The 15,379-nt window shown below is 40.4% G+C and overlaps 1 protein-coding gene across 1 annotated transcript in view; it reads left to right on the forward strand.

Annotated features, from left to right (window-relative positions):
• The window catches only part of LOC129094943 (E3 ubiquitin-protein ligase RNF31), a 28,624-nt gene that overhangs the window by 12,682 nt on the left and 563 nt on the right, over positions 1-15,379 (forward strand). The window contains exons 15-25 of the mRNA XM_054603253.1: positions 941-1,147; positions 1,250-1,423; positions 6,072-6,170; positions 6,572-6,661; positions 6,970-7,084; positions 8,384-8,496; positions 10,745-10,854; position 11,869; positions 12,624-12,672; positions 13,540-13,636; positions 14,523-14,688. Coding sequence (XP_054459228.1) covers positions 941-1,147; positions 1,250-1,423; positions 6,072-6,170; positions 6,572-6,661; positions 6,970-7,084; positions 8,384-8,496; positions 10,745-10,854; position 11,869; positions 12,624-12,672; positions 13,540-13,636; positions 14,523-14,688 — 1,221 coding nt within the window. The remainder of the gene's footprint in view (positions 1-940; positions 1,148-1,249; positions 1,424-6,071; positions 6,171-6,571; positions 6,662-6,969; positions 7,085-8,383; positions 8,497-10,744; positions 10,855-11,868; positions 11,870-12,623; positions 12,673-13,539; positions 13,637-14,522; positions 14,689-15,379) is intronic.

Below are 15,379 nucleotides of genomic sequence, written 5' to 3' on the forward strand. Positions count from 1 at the left end.
AAGACTTGAAAACAGTGGTTATAAATTATTTTTGATGACTTTAAAATAATAACTCAGAGGTTTTGCATGGACTTGAGGATTTAACATAATTAATAGGTGTTGAAATCAGACTCAAGCTCCATTTGATGAAATTAAATCATGGTCACAGTCTGTTTCATTTGATCGCCTGATGGCGTCATATTCCCTGTGCATAGGTGTCAGCATAGTGATGGACTGCAAGAATTACGCCACACTTTTACGATACACTTTTTAGATCTTGGTCGTTTTTATTGCCAGGTCGTCAATGTAAAGGAGAAATGGTTCTTAATTGGCTTATCTGGTTAAATAAAGGTAAAATAACATTAAGGGAATCAGTGCGAGGCCTACTTCCGATTTGGCCCGCAAAAATATGTTTTCCCTGCAGCAGTCTCTATCCGTCTGTATGTATATGTGTGTGTGTGTGTGTGCATATCTTGAGAACTGTCTTTTAAACAAAGGTTCATCCTGCAGAATAATCGGTCAGTCTGTAGTTCACTTTTGATGTTACAAGAGAACTCTTCTTCTGCACTTGTGTTTAAAAGGAGGGAAAATGTTGTCTCTTGCTGTCCTTGTTAATGCCACAAGGTGTCACTGTAGAGCTTTGAAAATAATGAAACAGAAGTTCAGAGTGATGCGGTGATGCAGATGAACATTGCTGACCTCTCTCCATGCTGCCCGAGCTCCCCGCTCACCTGCCAGTAAAACTCCGCTGATGGTTACGCTGTATTTTAACTGTATTTTAGTCTTAAACATCATGCATGGGTGAAACTGTTCCCTAACGCGGTCACCATAACAAATTTATGATAATATGTCAATGTTGTGTTTTGCAGCATCTTCTGCTGCCCAAGTGGCCATGGCTGATATGAAGTGTGAGAACTGATCTTGTTGTATTCTCCTACATAATTCCATTCTTCTCTTCCAGCGCACATGTCGGAGGTTACTCGCGGTGTATGATCTTCCCAGCTGGGGTCGCTGTGAGCTGGCATTGTCTCTGCTCCTGGAGCACAGTGCCCCCTATTCACTGGAGGACGTGGTGCAGGCTGTGCGAGAGTCCCACGACAGGGAGTTCATCAAGCGAGTGCTGGCTAAAGAGTGTCCCATCTGCCTCTCCGTCTTCCCCCACAGCAAGGTACTGAGGCGCCAAAATATTTCTATAAGTTCTGCAGCGGTGAAGCATCTCTGAAATCATGCCCTGCGCCTCGCTCCCCCCCCTCTCTCCTGTCTCTTTCAGATGCAGTCCCTGACGTCGTGTCAGTGCTCTGTGTGCTGTGGTTGTTTCCAGCAGCACTTCACCATCGCTGTCAGGGACAAACACATCAGAGACATGGTGTGTCCAGTCTGCTGGGAGCCAGACATCAATGACCCTGAACACCTCAACAGCTACTTCTCCACCCTGGACATCCAGGTAGGAAGGCAGACTGACCGTGGAATGTACGAGGGAGGATAATTCAATTCAATTCAGTTTATTTTGTATAGCCCAGAATCACAAATTACAAATTTGCCTCAGAGGGCTTTACAATCTGTGCACATGCGACATCCTCTGTCCTTCCCTCACATCGGTCCTTCCTCACATCGGCACAGGAAAAACTCCCCTAAAAAACCCCTTTAACAGGGAGAAAAAAGGAAGAAACCTATGGGAGAACGACAGAGGAGGGATCCTTCTCCCAGGATGGACAGAATGCAATAGATGTCATGTGTACAGAATGAACAGCATAACAGAGATACAACACATTCAATGTATATGACATAAATGATTCATATAATAAGACTACTTATAATAACAGCAGCAATTATTACAGTAGAATTATAATTATGAAAATAGGGATAGTAATGTGATTAATAATAATAATCGAAGTAGCAGTGGGTGTCAGTCGGCTCACAGCAGGAGGCACGACTACGGTCCAGGTACCACAACGATTCATGGAAACCTGCAGAACGAGAAAGCAAAAGGGCTTCAGGGTGGAAGTAAAGCTAAAATGCTTAATGGTACAGGTAATAGTAATAGTAATGTGACTAGTAATAATAATGGTGGTAGCAGTCGGTGTCAGCAGGGCTGTAGCAGGATGCACGACCACGGTCCAGGTACAGCCACGATTTATAGAAGCCTGCGAAGCGAGAAAGCACAAAGACTCCAGGGTACAAGCAAGTCAATAAGTGTAATAGTACAGGGAATAATAAAAGTAATGTGACTAATAATGATAGTGGTAGTAGTAGTGGGTGTCAGCAGGGCCTCAGTAGGTGGCACGATGACAGTCCAAATATAACCCCGATTCCTGGGAACCTGCGAGGCGAGAAAGCACAAGAACTCCGGGGAAGAAGCAAAATCAGTAATGTGCATAAATAGGAGATTAATACATAAAGATGGAGGGAGAGAAGAGGAGAGAGGAGCTCAGCGTATCCTAGGTAGTCCCCGGCTGTCTAGGCATATAGCAGCATATCTAGGGGCTGGACCAAGGCGAACCTGAACCAGCCCTAACTATAAGCGCTATCAAAAAGGAAGGTCTTAAGCCTGCTCTTGAAAGTGGTGAGTGTGTCTGCCCCCGGACTGAAACTGGAACCTGGTTCCACAGAAGAGGAGCCTGATAACTGAAGGCTCTGGCTCCCATCCTACTTTTATATACTCTAGGAACCACAAGTAACCCTGCATTGATTGAGCGCAGCTCTCTAGTTGGGTAATATGGAACTATAAGTTCCTTAAGATAAGACGGTGCCTGGCCAGTTAGAGCTTTGTAGGTAAGTAAAAGAATTTTAAATTCTATTCTTGATTTAACAGGGAGCCAGTGCAGAGAAGCTAATACTGGAGTAATATGATCTCTTTTCTTAGTTTTTGTTAGAACACGTGCTGCAGCATTCTGGATCAACTGTTAAGATCTAAGAGACCTATTAGAGCAGCCTGATAATAAGGAGTTACAGTAATCTAGTCTAGAGGTAACAAATGCATGAACTAGTTTTTCTGCATCGCTTTGAGACAGGATTTGCCTGATTTTCGCAATGTTACGTAAATGAAAAAAGGCTGTCCTTGAGATCTGTTTTATATAAGAGTTAAAAGACAGATCCTGGTCAAAGATAACTCCAAGGTTCTTAACGGTAGTGCTGGATGCTAGAGCAATGCCATCTAGAGAAACTATATCGTTAGATAATTGAATTCGAAGGTGATCTGGGCCTAGTAGGATAACTTCTGTTTTTTCAGAGTTTAACATTAAAAAGTTACAGGTCATCCAGGTTTTTATGTCCGTAAGACATGCTTGAAGTTTAGAGAACTGGTTAGTTTGTCTGGCTTAATTGATAGATATAACTGGGTATCATCTGCATAACAATGAAAGTTTACTGAGTGTTTTCTGATAATATTCCCCAAGGGAAGCATATATAAGGTAAATAAAATAGGTCCAAGAACAGACCCCTGTGGAACTCCGTGACTAACCCTGGTTTTCATCGAGCTTTCATTGTTTACATATACAAACTGAGATCGGTCTGATAAATACGACTTAAACCAGCTAAGTGCGGTTCCTTTAATGCCTATAAGATGCTCCAATCTCTGTAATAGGATTTGGTGATCAATGGTATCAAATGCAGCACTAAGGTCTAGCAATACAAGTACAGAGACAAGTCCTTTGTCTGAAGCTATTAGAAGGTCATTGGTAATTTTCACCAGTGCCGTCTCTGTGCTATGATTCACTCTAAATCCTGACTGAAAATCCTCAAATAAACTATTGTTATGCATAAAGTCACACAGCTGATTTGCTACTGCTTTCTCAAGGATCTTAGAGAGGAACGGAAGGTTAGATATAGGTCTATAGTTAGCCAACACCTCTGGATCAAGAGTAGGTTTCTTAAGAAGAGGTTTAATTACAGCTAGTTTGAAGGCCTGTGGTACATGGCCCGTTAGTAAAGACAGATTGATCATTTCTAATAAAGAATTGCTAATTAAAGGTAAAACTTCCTTAAGCAGCCTAGTCGGAATCGGGTCTAAGAGACAGGTGGAAGGTTTAGACTTAGAAATAGTTAAAGTCAATTGTTGAAGGTCGATGGGAGAAAAGCCATCTAAATATATTTCAGGTTCTACAGCTATGGATCGATCGGTACTGGTTGAGGGCAGTAGATTATACATTTTTTCTCTAATAGTTAGAATCTTATCATTAAAGAAGTTCATGAAGTCACTACTACTGAGGTTTATAGGAATACACGGCTCAACAGAGCTGTGACTCTCTGTCAGCCTGGCTACAGTGCTGAAGAGAACCCTGGGGTTGTTCTTATTTTTCTCTATTAATGCTGAGTAATAGGCTGCTCTAGCATTACGGAGTGCCTTCTTATATATTTTAAGACTGTCTCGCCAGACTAACCGCGCTTCATCCACATTGGTGGAACGCCATATCCTTTCAAGTTTTCGCGATATTTGCTTTAAATCGCGGGTTTGAGGATTATACCATGGAGCAAACCTCCTTTCTTTTATTAGCTTCTTTTTTAGAGGAGCTATAGAGTCTAGTGTCATTCGCAGTGAGCATGCAGCACTATCAACAAGATGGTCAATCTGAGACGGACTAAAGCTAGCGTAGGAGTCCTCTGTTATATTGAGCAATGGTACTGAATAAAACCCTGAAGAAATCGCTTCTTTAAATTTAGCTACAGCATTATCAGATAGACATCTAGTGTAGAAACTTTTGCCTAATGGCGTACACTCTGGTAGAAAAAATTCAAAGGTTATTAGATAATGGTCCGATAAAAGAGAGTTCTGTTGAGAGACAATTACATTTTCTCGATAAGATATCGACTACCGGTGTCTGGTCACACCAGAGAGTGGCACAACAAAATTCTATGTTTCCTAGTGTTGGAAGGTGGTGGTTTGGAAGTTAAGCGACCGTTGAACCTGCGCAAATAAGACAAAATTAAACTGTGTAATTCTCAAAGCACCAACAAAGTGTATAACAAGTGTGCTGCAAAGCAAATGGCGTCTTTCTGTTCCTGTGCTATTTGCACCAACTTAAATAAAGTAATATGCAGACTTTTTTGGTGCAAAATTGTCCCCTTTCTGAAAATTCTATTCACACAGATCAGCGCCAATAGCTACACGTAGAAACCGTGGAATAATTGCCTTCTTCAGAGAGTTGGTGGGAACCGAAGAGCATTTATAGTGACACACTGGAATATTAAATCCCACATACAGTACGGTTTCTCTCCATCACATTTAAATGCCATGCCTTCAGTTTTGAGGAATGCCTCTGCAAGGCGTTGGTCAGTACCTGTAGCTCGTCGTTTGCAAATGTCATTTTTATTTTTTTCTCTTTATCATTCTGCCTGCATTCTTGGCGTATAGGCAAATTAATACATTTCAGCAGGGCCACTGTCGTCATTCAGTCAGAGGATCGGCCGTTCGATCCCAGGCTACGCAAGTCCCGACCGGTGGCATGTAAGCATAGCATATCCTCCAGTTCCCCCTTCAGTTAAACACTGCTAGATCTGTCAGCATTGTTCTGTTCTGCTCTGTCTTTACTGTTAGCACTTTTAGCTGCCAGCTTCCAGCTCAGCTGTCGCCATGTTGGGAGCCATTAAGAAGCAATAGAGATGCTCCCTTATATTGCACCTTTAATTCATGTATATGACTACGTTAGTACGTAACTTACATAGCTCCATCAGAACATAACTACATGTGTACATAACGATGTTAGCACCTAACCACGTCACATACTACGTAACAAACATACTTATTTCAACCCAAACCATGATCTTTAGCCAAACCTAACCAAGCAGTTTCTTACCTTTACATAACTGAGTAGTTTTGTTTCGTATCGTTAACCAGGTGTTAAAAATGTTAAATGCTACTGTCATGTATATATTTAATTTTGTGAGTCATTGGCAAACAACCTATTCTGTCAGTTAGGTTTGAGGACGTGTTGTGTCTCATGTGTAAAATCGTTGGAATGTCCCTTTTTAAAAGGACCATACCGGTCTTTTTGGATGTCTCAGCCCATCTAGTACGAATACATTTCTACACTGACTCGGTTCTTTGCACCTCTCAGGGATTGATTTCTAGGTTGTTTTTGTATTATGTTCTTCAGCTGCGAGAATGTCTGGAGCCAGAAGTCTATGAGCTGTTCCATAAGAAGCTGACAGAGCAGGCTCTGATCAAGGACCCCAAGTTCCTCTGGTGCTGTCATGTGAGTACACCATGAGTCGCTCTTAACTTTATCAACAAAAAGTCAAGTTGTCAAAATGTTATGGTAAATGTAGTTAAAGCAAACATTTCAGTAAAGCAGATGACGTGACAAGGTCAAGAAGGGCCCTAAGTAGATTTAATGACACTGTACATGTTTGTTAATTCCCCAGTGTGCAATCCTTTTAGTAAAGTGCATATTTATATTATAATAATATTATTTAAATGTAAGAATAACTGTTTATCCAATACATCTTTTTCTTTTGTTTTAAAACACCACAACTCAACTAAATACAGGGAACTATTACCAAGGCCTGAAGTTTATTCTTTGTCATTTTTGCCAATTCAATGTAGCTAACAACAACACTAATAAAAGTTTTCTCCCCTGCTGCCTCCTCTCCTCAGTGTTCATATGGGTTCATCTATGATGGAGACCAGCTTAAAGTCACCTGTTTTCAGTGTCGCAACAGTTTCTGTGCTCAGTGTAAAAAGCCTGTAAGTATAATGTTTCTCTCTCTCTCACTGTTGTGTAGCTTTCCATATCATCATAGACAAAACTGAGAATAATATAAAGTCCTTTGAGCTTAAAAAAATATGTATCACTGACCAGAATTACAAGTTGACTGAACTGCACTGAATAGTTTGTTACTATTGTTAAAATGTTCAACACAGTGCACTAGTTTAACTTACCTTTAAAGAAACTTAAAACTGAGTTCTCTCTGAAGCTTTGGTTTCACCAGGAGGAGGACAGTTGGTTACCATGGGAACTGGTGTGACTGCATGTCTCTGTATCATCTCTGCAGTGGGAGTCTCAGCATGCCGGTCTGTCCTGTGAACAGTACCAGTCCTGGAAGAGAGAGAATGATCCGGAGTATCAGAGACAGGGCCTGGCTGGATACCTCAGAGACAACGGCATCAGTAAGCACACACATCTCTGCATGATTATTTGTATCTAGCAGCTGTGGGTCAAGGTGATATGCTGCTCTTATTTAACCAGGAGTGCACCTTTAATAGATTTGAGATCCACGTGAAACAAAATAGACAATAGTATTTCCTCTAGCCCACCTCTCATTTAAAGCAGTGCTCGCACAAAATCTTGAAAGTTAGAAAAATGCTTAATTTAATGTTTTCAAGGTTAGGATTATGCTTGAGTTCCAATATACTCCTTGAAACGCTTGATGCTTCAACATAATCTGGTGTTTCATCTACTCAGTGACTAAATGAAACAATCCCCTCTGCAGAGGTGCAGCGGAAAGTTAACAACTGAATGAGTTTCCATGAGAACGATACTTTTGTAATGTAAATATTCTTCTGGGATAAACTGATCATTTTGTTCATTACATTACATTACAGTCATTTAGCAGATGCTTTTATCCAAAGCGACTTACAGTCAGTAGTATATTACATATCATTCACCCATTCACACACTGATGACAGGCTACCATGCAAGGTGCCACCATCAGACTCTAACTAACATTCATCATCCAGTCCACACCGATGGCAAGCCTTCAGGAGCAACTTGGGGTTAAGTGTCTTGCCCAAGGACACATCGACTGCCAAAGCTGGGTATCGAACCACCGACCCTCTGATTGGAGAACTACCTTGCTCTCCACTACGCCACAGCCGCCCCCTTCATTTGATCATTTTTGTAGTTTGAATGGATACAGATATTGCTTCACCCCTAAAAACAAACATGTTAACAGTTTTTTTTAAATGATTTGAAGGATAGGTGTTCTTTGACACCATTAAATATTATTTTCTTGTTTTCACTCGGCATTAGATAAATACTCTATTAATCCCTTACTTTGGAAATTAGCAATCATTAAAGGCCCAGTGTGTGGGATTTTGCATCATCTAGCTGTGAGGTTGCAGATTGCAACAAACTGATACTTCTACCATTTGCCAAGTATGTAGGAGGACTAGGAGGAGAGTTTAGAGCGGGTGTTTGCTTTGTCCGTTCTGGGCTACTGTAGAAACATGGCGACCAGCCAAATCTTTATTACCAAGGCTAGGTTTTCATCTTATTTTGTTCTTTCACTATCAGAAATGGGCTTCGATAGATTTAAAACCTTCATTCAGTGAATAAATAATCCATGAGCACTGTCTGCTTATATGTACACTAGATTTCCTCTATGCACTGACACAGCCTCCCTCCTCTCTGTTTTCCCTCGTCCTCTTTCTCACCACCCACCTGTCTCTCCCCTCTCCTCCCTCCAGCCTGTCCTAACTGTCGCTTTCAGTACGCACTGTCCAAAGGAGGCTGCATGCATTTCTGCTGCTCCCAGTGTCGTTACCAGTTCTGCAGTGGCTGCAACAACCCGTTCCACACTGTAAGTCAGACACATACTGCAGTCCTGTATACGTTCTCATGCTGTGGTAAATAAAATAGAGATGGAGAAAGTATTGTGTTTTATAGTTGGAATGGTGGTCTACATAGAACTGTTTACTACCACCCAGTAAATATTATAAGCCCTTAAATTGTGTGTTTCAGTCAATTAATCATCAGCATAGGGTTAGGGTTAGGCCTAAATCACCCCATATAGATGCCATTATCCCAACTTTCTGCCTGCAGGGATTAACATCTATATATTCTAATAGAATTCATGAATTAATCCATGAATTTAAATGAATTCACGAATTAATCCATTTACAGTGGGTACGGAAAGTATTCAGACCCCTTTAAATTTTTCACCCTTTGTTTCATTGCAGCCATTTGCTAAAATCGAAAAAGTTATGCACTGTGAGCTGTAAGGTCTTATATAGACAGGTGTGTGCCTTTCCTAATCAAGTCCAATCAGTTTAATTAAACACAGCTGGACTCCAATGAAGGAGTAGAACCATCTCAAGGAGGATCAGAAGAAATGGACAGCATGTGAGTTAAATATGAGTGTCACAGCAAAGGGTCTCAATACTTATGACCATGTGATATTTCAGTTTTTCTTTTTTAATAAATTTGCAAAAAATTCTACATTTCTGTTTTTTTCTGTCAAGATGGGTTGCTGAGTGTACATTAATGCGGAAAAAAAAAGAACTTTTTCGATTTTAGCAAATGGCTGCAATGAAACAAAGAGTGAAAAATTTAAAGGGGTCTGAATACTTTCCGTACCCACTGTAAGTCTAATAGTCAAATCCAAAACAGATTTCTACGGAAGCCCTATGAGGCAGGCGAAGAAAATAAATGTTGATTTCCTTAGTCTGATCTCTAACCCGTTTATGACTTAAAGGCAGGGTTGTTAATCTTCTTCTTCAAAAAAAATTGTTGATACTTGAGTTCAAATCCTCAATACATTCTGACAGCAATCAATGAATAAATAGCTCTGTAGACAAGGATCCTTGTCTACGAACCTGCAACTTTCTTGCTAGATTTTGCAATTTTTGGATCTAAAGCTGCGAGCTACTTTCATTGGAAAAGAGTGGGAATTGGAAAACACTGCTGGGTATTTTGGTTGGATGATCTTTTTTAAATCTAGTATGTCCCTGCTAGTTTCTCAGGATTACCAACCCTGCCTTAAAGAACAGGTGAAAAAAGAGGTTTTGACAGGATAATATTTCTAAGCTACAATTTTTTTTCCATCTGTGAAAACAGGTGGAATAAATGTTGTGTTTTGGCAAGTTATGTACCATTATGTATTCATCATCATTAAAGGGTCTCTTCAAAATAAACTGGCAATCCATTTAAAGAAAACATTTCACTCAAAAACCAAAAGTGGGAAATGTGGTGGTGGCATGAGATTAAAAGTCAATAGAATTCATCATCCATGGGCCATGACTGTGAATTTTAAAATATTTCAGTCTCGACCAAAGTGGTGGACCTATCAACCAGCCGACACCTCCATCCCAAGAGCCATGCGGCTGACATGGCTACAAATTAAACCCATTCAATAATCTTGCAACCTTAATCAAGTTGTTATGTACCAGAGTTGTTGGACAAATTCTTAAGACCTGGACAAATATTTTTACCAATCAGTAATTTAGCCAAACAAGACATTGAAAAGCATATGCAGTAATTAGTAGTGAAATTTTTCCTAATTTTCACATATTATATTTGAAATGATGACATGAGGTACACTTGTTAACACAAGTATTTCAACAATCCATTATTTTTTTTTCTGATTGTGTAATAAATTTGCAAATATCTTTCAATTTTTACCTAAAACTGTAAGAATAAATGAAAATGTGTGAAAACATATAGACAAAAAGTCGTTAAGTTCTTTAAGTTGAGGACTCACAGAAAAGTCACATGTTCAGTCAACAAACTGAGCTGGTACAAATTATTAGGTTCATTCTGATTTTTTTCTTTTCGACTATGTGGTCTGAGTATACTTCTGTAAACATGTGTCCTTAATAAAAAAAGGTAACATTTGTCATATCATTACTGTGTGCCACCTGGAATGACCTACTGAAAGGTCTAAAAGGGTCTGGAGAAGCACTTGACAAATATATATAATATATTATTGTTATCAAAAGAAGTGAGCTTTTCACGGTTGGGTTAAATGCTCCAAAAACACCATAGAGATGATTGATCTGACTTCTGTGAACAAGTGACAGGTGTCTCCTCTTCTCCTGTCGTCCTATCAGACGTGTGCAGTGGACGAGTGCAGTGTGTCTGGATTACATGCCCATCATCCCAGAGACTGCCTCTTCTATCTGAGAGACTGGGAACCTTCCAGACTGCAGGCTTTACTGCAGTACACACACACACACACACACACACACACACACACACACACACACACACACACACACACACACACACACACACACACACACACACACACACATCATCTGTAATTCAACAACAACCGAACTGATGTTAGAGAACTCTGCTGCAGAGAGAGAAGACATAGTGTCCTAACACCAAGCAGTACTTTACGTCATGTAAACAAACCACGTAGCTGTCAGCTGTGAGCTCCACATCAGACTGGTGATATAACCGTTTAGGAGCAGGCTGAGCTGTACTTGCTATCTTCAGATTTCTGTACTTTTTAAACAGAAATCCAATTTTGCATTGTGATATTAACTGGAACTGACAAACAATACAGCCAACAGCATTAGGACACTTTCAGGCAATCTCCATCCAGCCTGCTGCCACCTTATTTTTATTTTTTAAATGGAGGTGGTACCGGATAGGTACCGGATAGAGAACTCCTCATTTCAGCTTCCACTATCAGCTGTTCCTCATCCATTGCTGGCTTTAAAAGTGAGCGACTGAAATAAATAGAAACAGTGGGTCCTACAAAAGTTCAGCTCAAAATGGTGTGCTGTGTAGTGCTGTGTCACTCACGGTACAGTTAGAACACACTGTTATGGACATAAGGTGCAAAAATAGATATTTAAAGGAAATCAAACCTGTGTATTTAAATCAACCGTCATTTTTGGCCAATTTTGACAGCCCTAATGTGAAAACATGATTTCTGCCTTCACCCCAGTATTATGGATCCCATTGTAATTTAGTTCGTGGTGCTCACAGCATTTCAATCAGAAGAAATCATAAAAATGAATATTGCAAAGTCTTTGGCGATTGGACTCCATGGCGAAACCGTCTAACAGAGGGGCAGTAATGCTGAGGTCAGACAGGTACAATCCCCCCTGGAGCCAAGACACTGGTGGTGGTGGTGGTGGTGGTGTAGTGAGTCGTTGCATCTGATGATGAATGAGGAGCATAACTGTGATGCCAACTGGAGGTGACTGGGATGGAGGAGGGTCGCATCTGATCGTGCTGAAATGACAACTGACAGCAGCAGAGAGGAGAACGTTTTTAAAGTTTGACAGCAACGATGTGATTGGCTTAAGGAAACCGTGGCAGACTCTGGTTGGTTAACTTTAAGTGAAAACCACAATCAGCTGATAGAGTAGTCACGTGGAGAGAGTGACCGGGATTATGAATGACAAGGAGCGTAAAGATAGTCTTCCTGACTGAACTTACGCTAAGCTTCATTAAAAAATACTTGTGTTAAACAATTCAGCCATTGTTGCTCTGGTAAACTTTTTATAGATGCAAAACACAACGGCATTTTAGAAAACCTATTAACAAATTAGAAAAGAACAAACAACATGAAAAACAATATCTCACAATAATACAAAGACAAAACAACATTTTAGAAAACAGAAAACATAGCATTTCACAAAACACAAAAAAGACACTATTTCAAGTTACATTTAATTTCCGCAGAGTTTTCTGTTTTGTTGTTAGATTTTGTTTTATTGTGGTTTCTAAACTGCCACTCTGTTTTCTGTTTTATTGTTATGTTTCCAAAATGTAGTTGTTTTTGGTTTGGTTGTCTTTCTAAAAGTTATTCTGCTTTATATTTTATTGTGTTTTGTGAAATGTAGTGTTTTCAATGTTGCTATTGTTTTTTGTCCAACGTTGTGTTTTCCGTCTCAGGGCCTCCATAGTAAACTGTGTGAACAGACTAATGTGAGTAACCTGTGTTCTCCTTTTCTTTGTGACTCACAGAATAATGGAGTGGCCTTCAACACTGAACCCCCACCTGGAACACAGACAGGTAGGTTGTACTACCAAGCATGTTCAACAAAGCCGGGCTTTCTTCACGTTAGCTGGCTCGACAAACCTAAAACCCACAAAGGTGGTAATGAACTTTTCTTAGTTAACCAGGTTTTCTTTTTCTGGCTGTGCGTTCTCATTCATTTGACTCTTCTACTGCACAATGTGGACCGCGTTTCTCCTACTTCAGCCAAGAGGAACAGGTCGTTCTTTTGTATAGCTTTGTGAATGTAAATTCTTAGCATATATCTAATTATATCAAATTATTTACAGGCAAAGTATATTAATATGGCACAAACTTCTGAAGTGCCCATCCTCGGGTCCCCACCAATTCACCCGCCTAGTGTGAAGTAGATCCCATGGACAGTTCTCTAGATATGAGGAGGACACACATCCATTCCTTGCTGTAGAGTTAGATGGACTGGCCCACATTTTGACAGCCAATCAGCTCCCCCTCAGGATGAAATATAATTTGGTAATCTCCTAACTTTTGAACTAGCGCTATCATCAGTTTAACATTTTTTGAGTGTACTACTGTAGTTTATGACCAAATAACTGCCAGTGACATCCCCATCAGCCTCAGCTGTACTTTGTGTTTAATGCCAATTATCTTTGTTAGCATTATTACATGTAAAACTTCTCAACCATTCCCATTAATCTTCATTATAAAGTAAATGTAATTAATTAATCTTAACCTGGGCCATAAATCCTAACAGTTAATACAACTCTCTTGTAAATTGTTAAACAACAATATCTTTCCCAGGGGGTTTGCTCGTTGTTAGTCTCGATTTATTTCCAGCTATTCCCATTGACCCCTCTGGTCCTTGTCTCTCTTTCTGTATTTCCCTTCATCCCTCTCTTTCTTCAGGTCTGTGTGGAGTGATAGAGCAGAAGGATGAGGGAGGGCAGCAGCCAGATTCAGCTTGTGGAGCTCAGACCCAACCTGGACATGCTGGACTCTGCGAGTAAGATGACGTTATTCAGATGCCTCGCTTTGGTGGAGAGACAGTACAGTATGTCTCTTTGGCCCCTGAGTCACCCCAAGGCCGGCCTTTGATCTCACAACACCAGCTGTCTGTAGACCTTTATAAAGTGCTTCACTTACTCTTCCCGTCAGCGTTGCAACTTATTACTGTATGTACCAGCTGTTCCTAAATTCAACAAAGCCTAGTTATAATTTTGTTGTTTCAATGTTTAACACATTGCTAACTCAAAGGTCTGCAGCAAGTCAATTAGTTCTCGACACTCGAGGTGTTCTTCACAGCTTCTAACTAGGATATACCGTGTAATTTGGGTGTTTGTTTCAAGAAAACATGCTTTTCAATCCCACCAAAGAGGTTAATGCCTGTATATTTAGATAGGTCTCCAGTCCATAGATTTTAATACCAATGTGCCTCTATCTCTTCAGCCTTTCTTTAGGACTATAATTTTTTGTGTCGTTGTTTTTCTTCTGCAGTATTGTCAGTAAGGGATTCAACAGCAAAATAATCACCTCATGTGTTATGTCTTTTGGGTTTATTTATTTACAACCAGTGTTCTGACAAATCTGCTGACGTGTTTCAGCACAAAGCATTTAATGGTTTACACATCTCTCTTGATCAAAATTCAGTTTCATAACAATAATTAACTGGCAATATTTTAAATGACAATTCACAAAACAACAAATATAGCTAATTCCTAATTATCAATAAAAAATGTTGGTATAGGGTAGCACACAAAGGATGGCCAAAACTACAATAAAAAAAAGTCAGAGGTTGTAAAATGAAAACAATGGGTCCCTTACTGTCATACTGACTGAGTTCTAGCAGGAAGTTGTGTGTGATCATGCTAACACAGTGTACTGATGTCCAGGAAGCATTACCGGGAGTACCTTGTCAGCCTGATCAACAGCCACTCCATCGACCCCGCCCCCCTCTACAGCTCCAACGAGCTGCTGCTGGCCAGCAGGAGGTACAAGGTGGACGACAGCCGCAGGGACGGAGAGGACGGCTTCACCTTCTTCAGCCGGCTGCTGGAGGTGAGTGTTAGATTAATGGATTCCACTTTGTTTGGGCATTCAGTTGGTCCACCATTTTGGTGCAGATGTAAATATCTTAACCACTAGATCCCCAGAGGATGAATGCTAAAAACTGGTGATCCCCTGACTTTTCCTCTTTCGCCACCATGAGGTCATTGTTTTGAGTCAAATGTCTGGACAATGACTGTTGGACAGGTTGTCTTGAGATTTGGTCAGACATTCATGTTACTCTCAGAATAAATAGTAAGCACTTTGGTGATCCCCTGATCATGTCAAAGGTAATCTCTATAAACATATATCTGCATATGAACGCAGAATCCGTAGGCAATGGGACCAGATTTTGATGTGAGAAGCGTTCTGATTTCCGTTTTTGTGAGCCTCTAGTTTGCCGTTTTCTCCGTCGCCATCTTGGATAAGGCCGTTGCCATGTTGTTTTTTCACAACCAATGCACAGAAGTTAACATATTTTGAATGCGGAGGAGTGACAAAGAGACGCCGAGAGATACAGCTCTGGTAGCAGCAGCGACCTGTCAATCACTGTGTAGCCCCGCCCTAAAGCATACTCTGCTTTCTGGTCTATTCGACTCTAAATTGACCATAATTTACTAAATGAACATCATGCTGTATTGAAGAAGACTTGAAACTAGAGATTGAGACCATAAACTCATGTTTACAATGTTTACTGAGAGAA

This window comes from Anoplopoma fimbria, chromosome 8, assembly GCF_027596085.1.
Source record: "Anoplopoma fimbria isolate UVic2021 breed Golden Eagle Sablefish chromosome 8, Afim_UVic_2022, whole genome shotgun sequence".
NCBI classification, from domain to species: Eukaryota; Metazoa; Chordata; class Actinopteri; order Perciformes; family Anoplopomatidae; genus Anoplopoma; species Anoplopoma fimbria.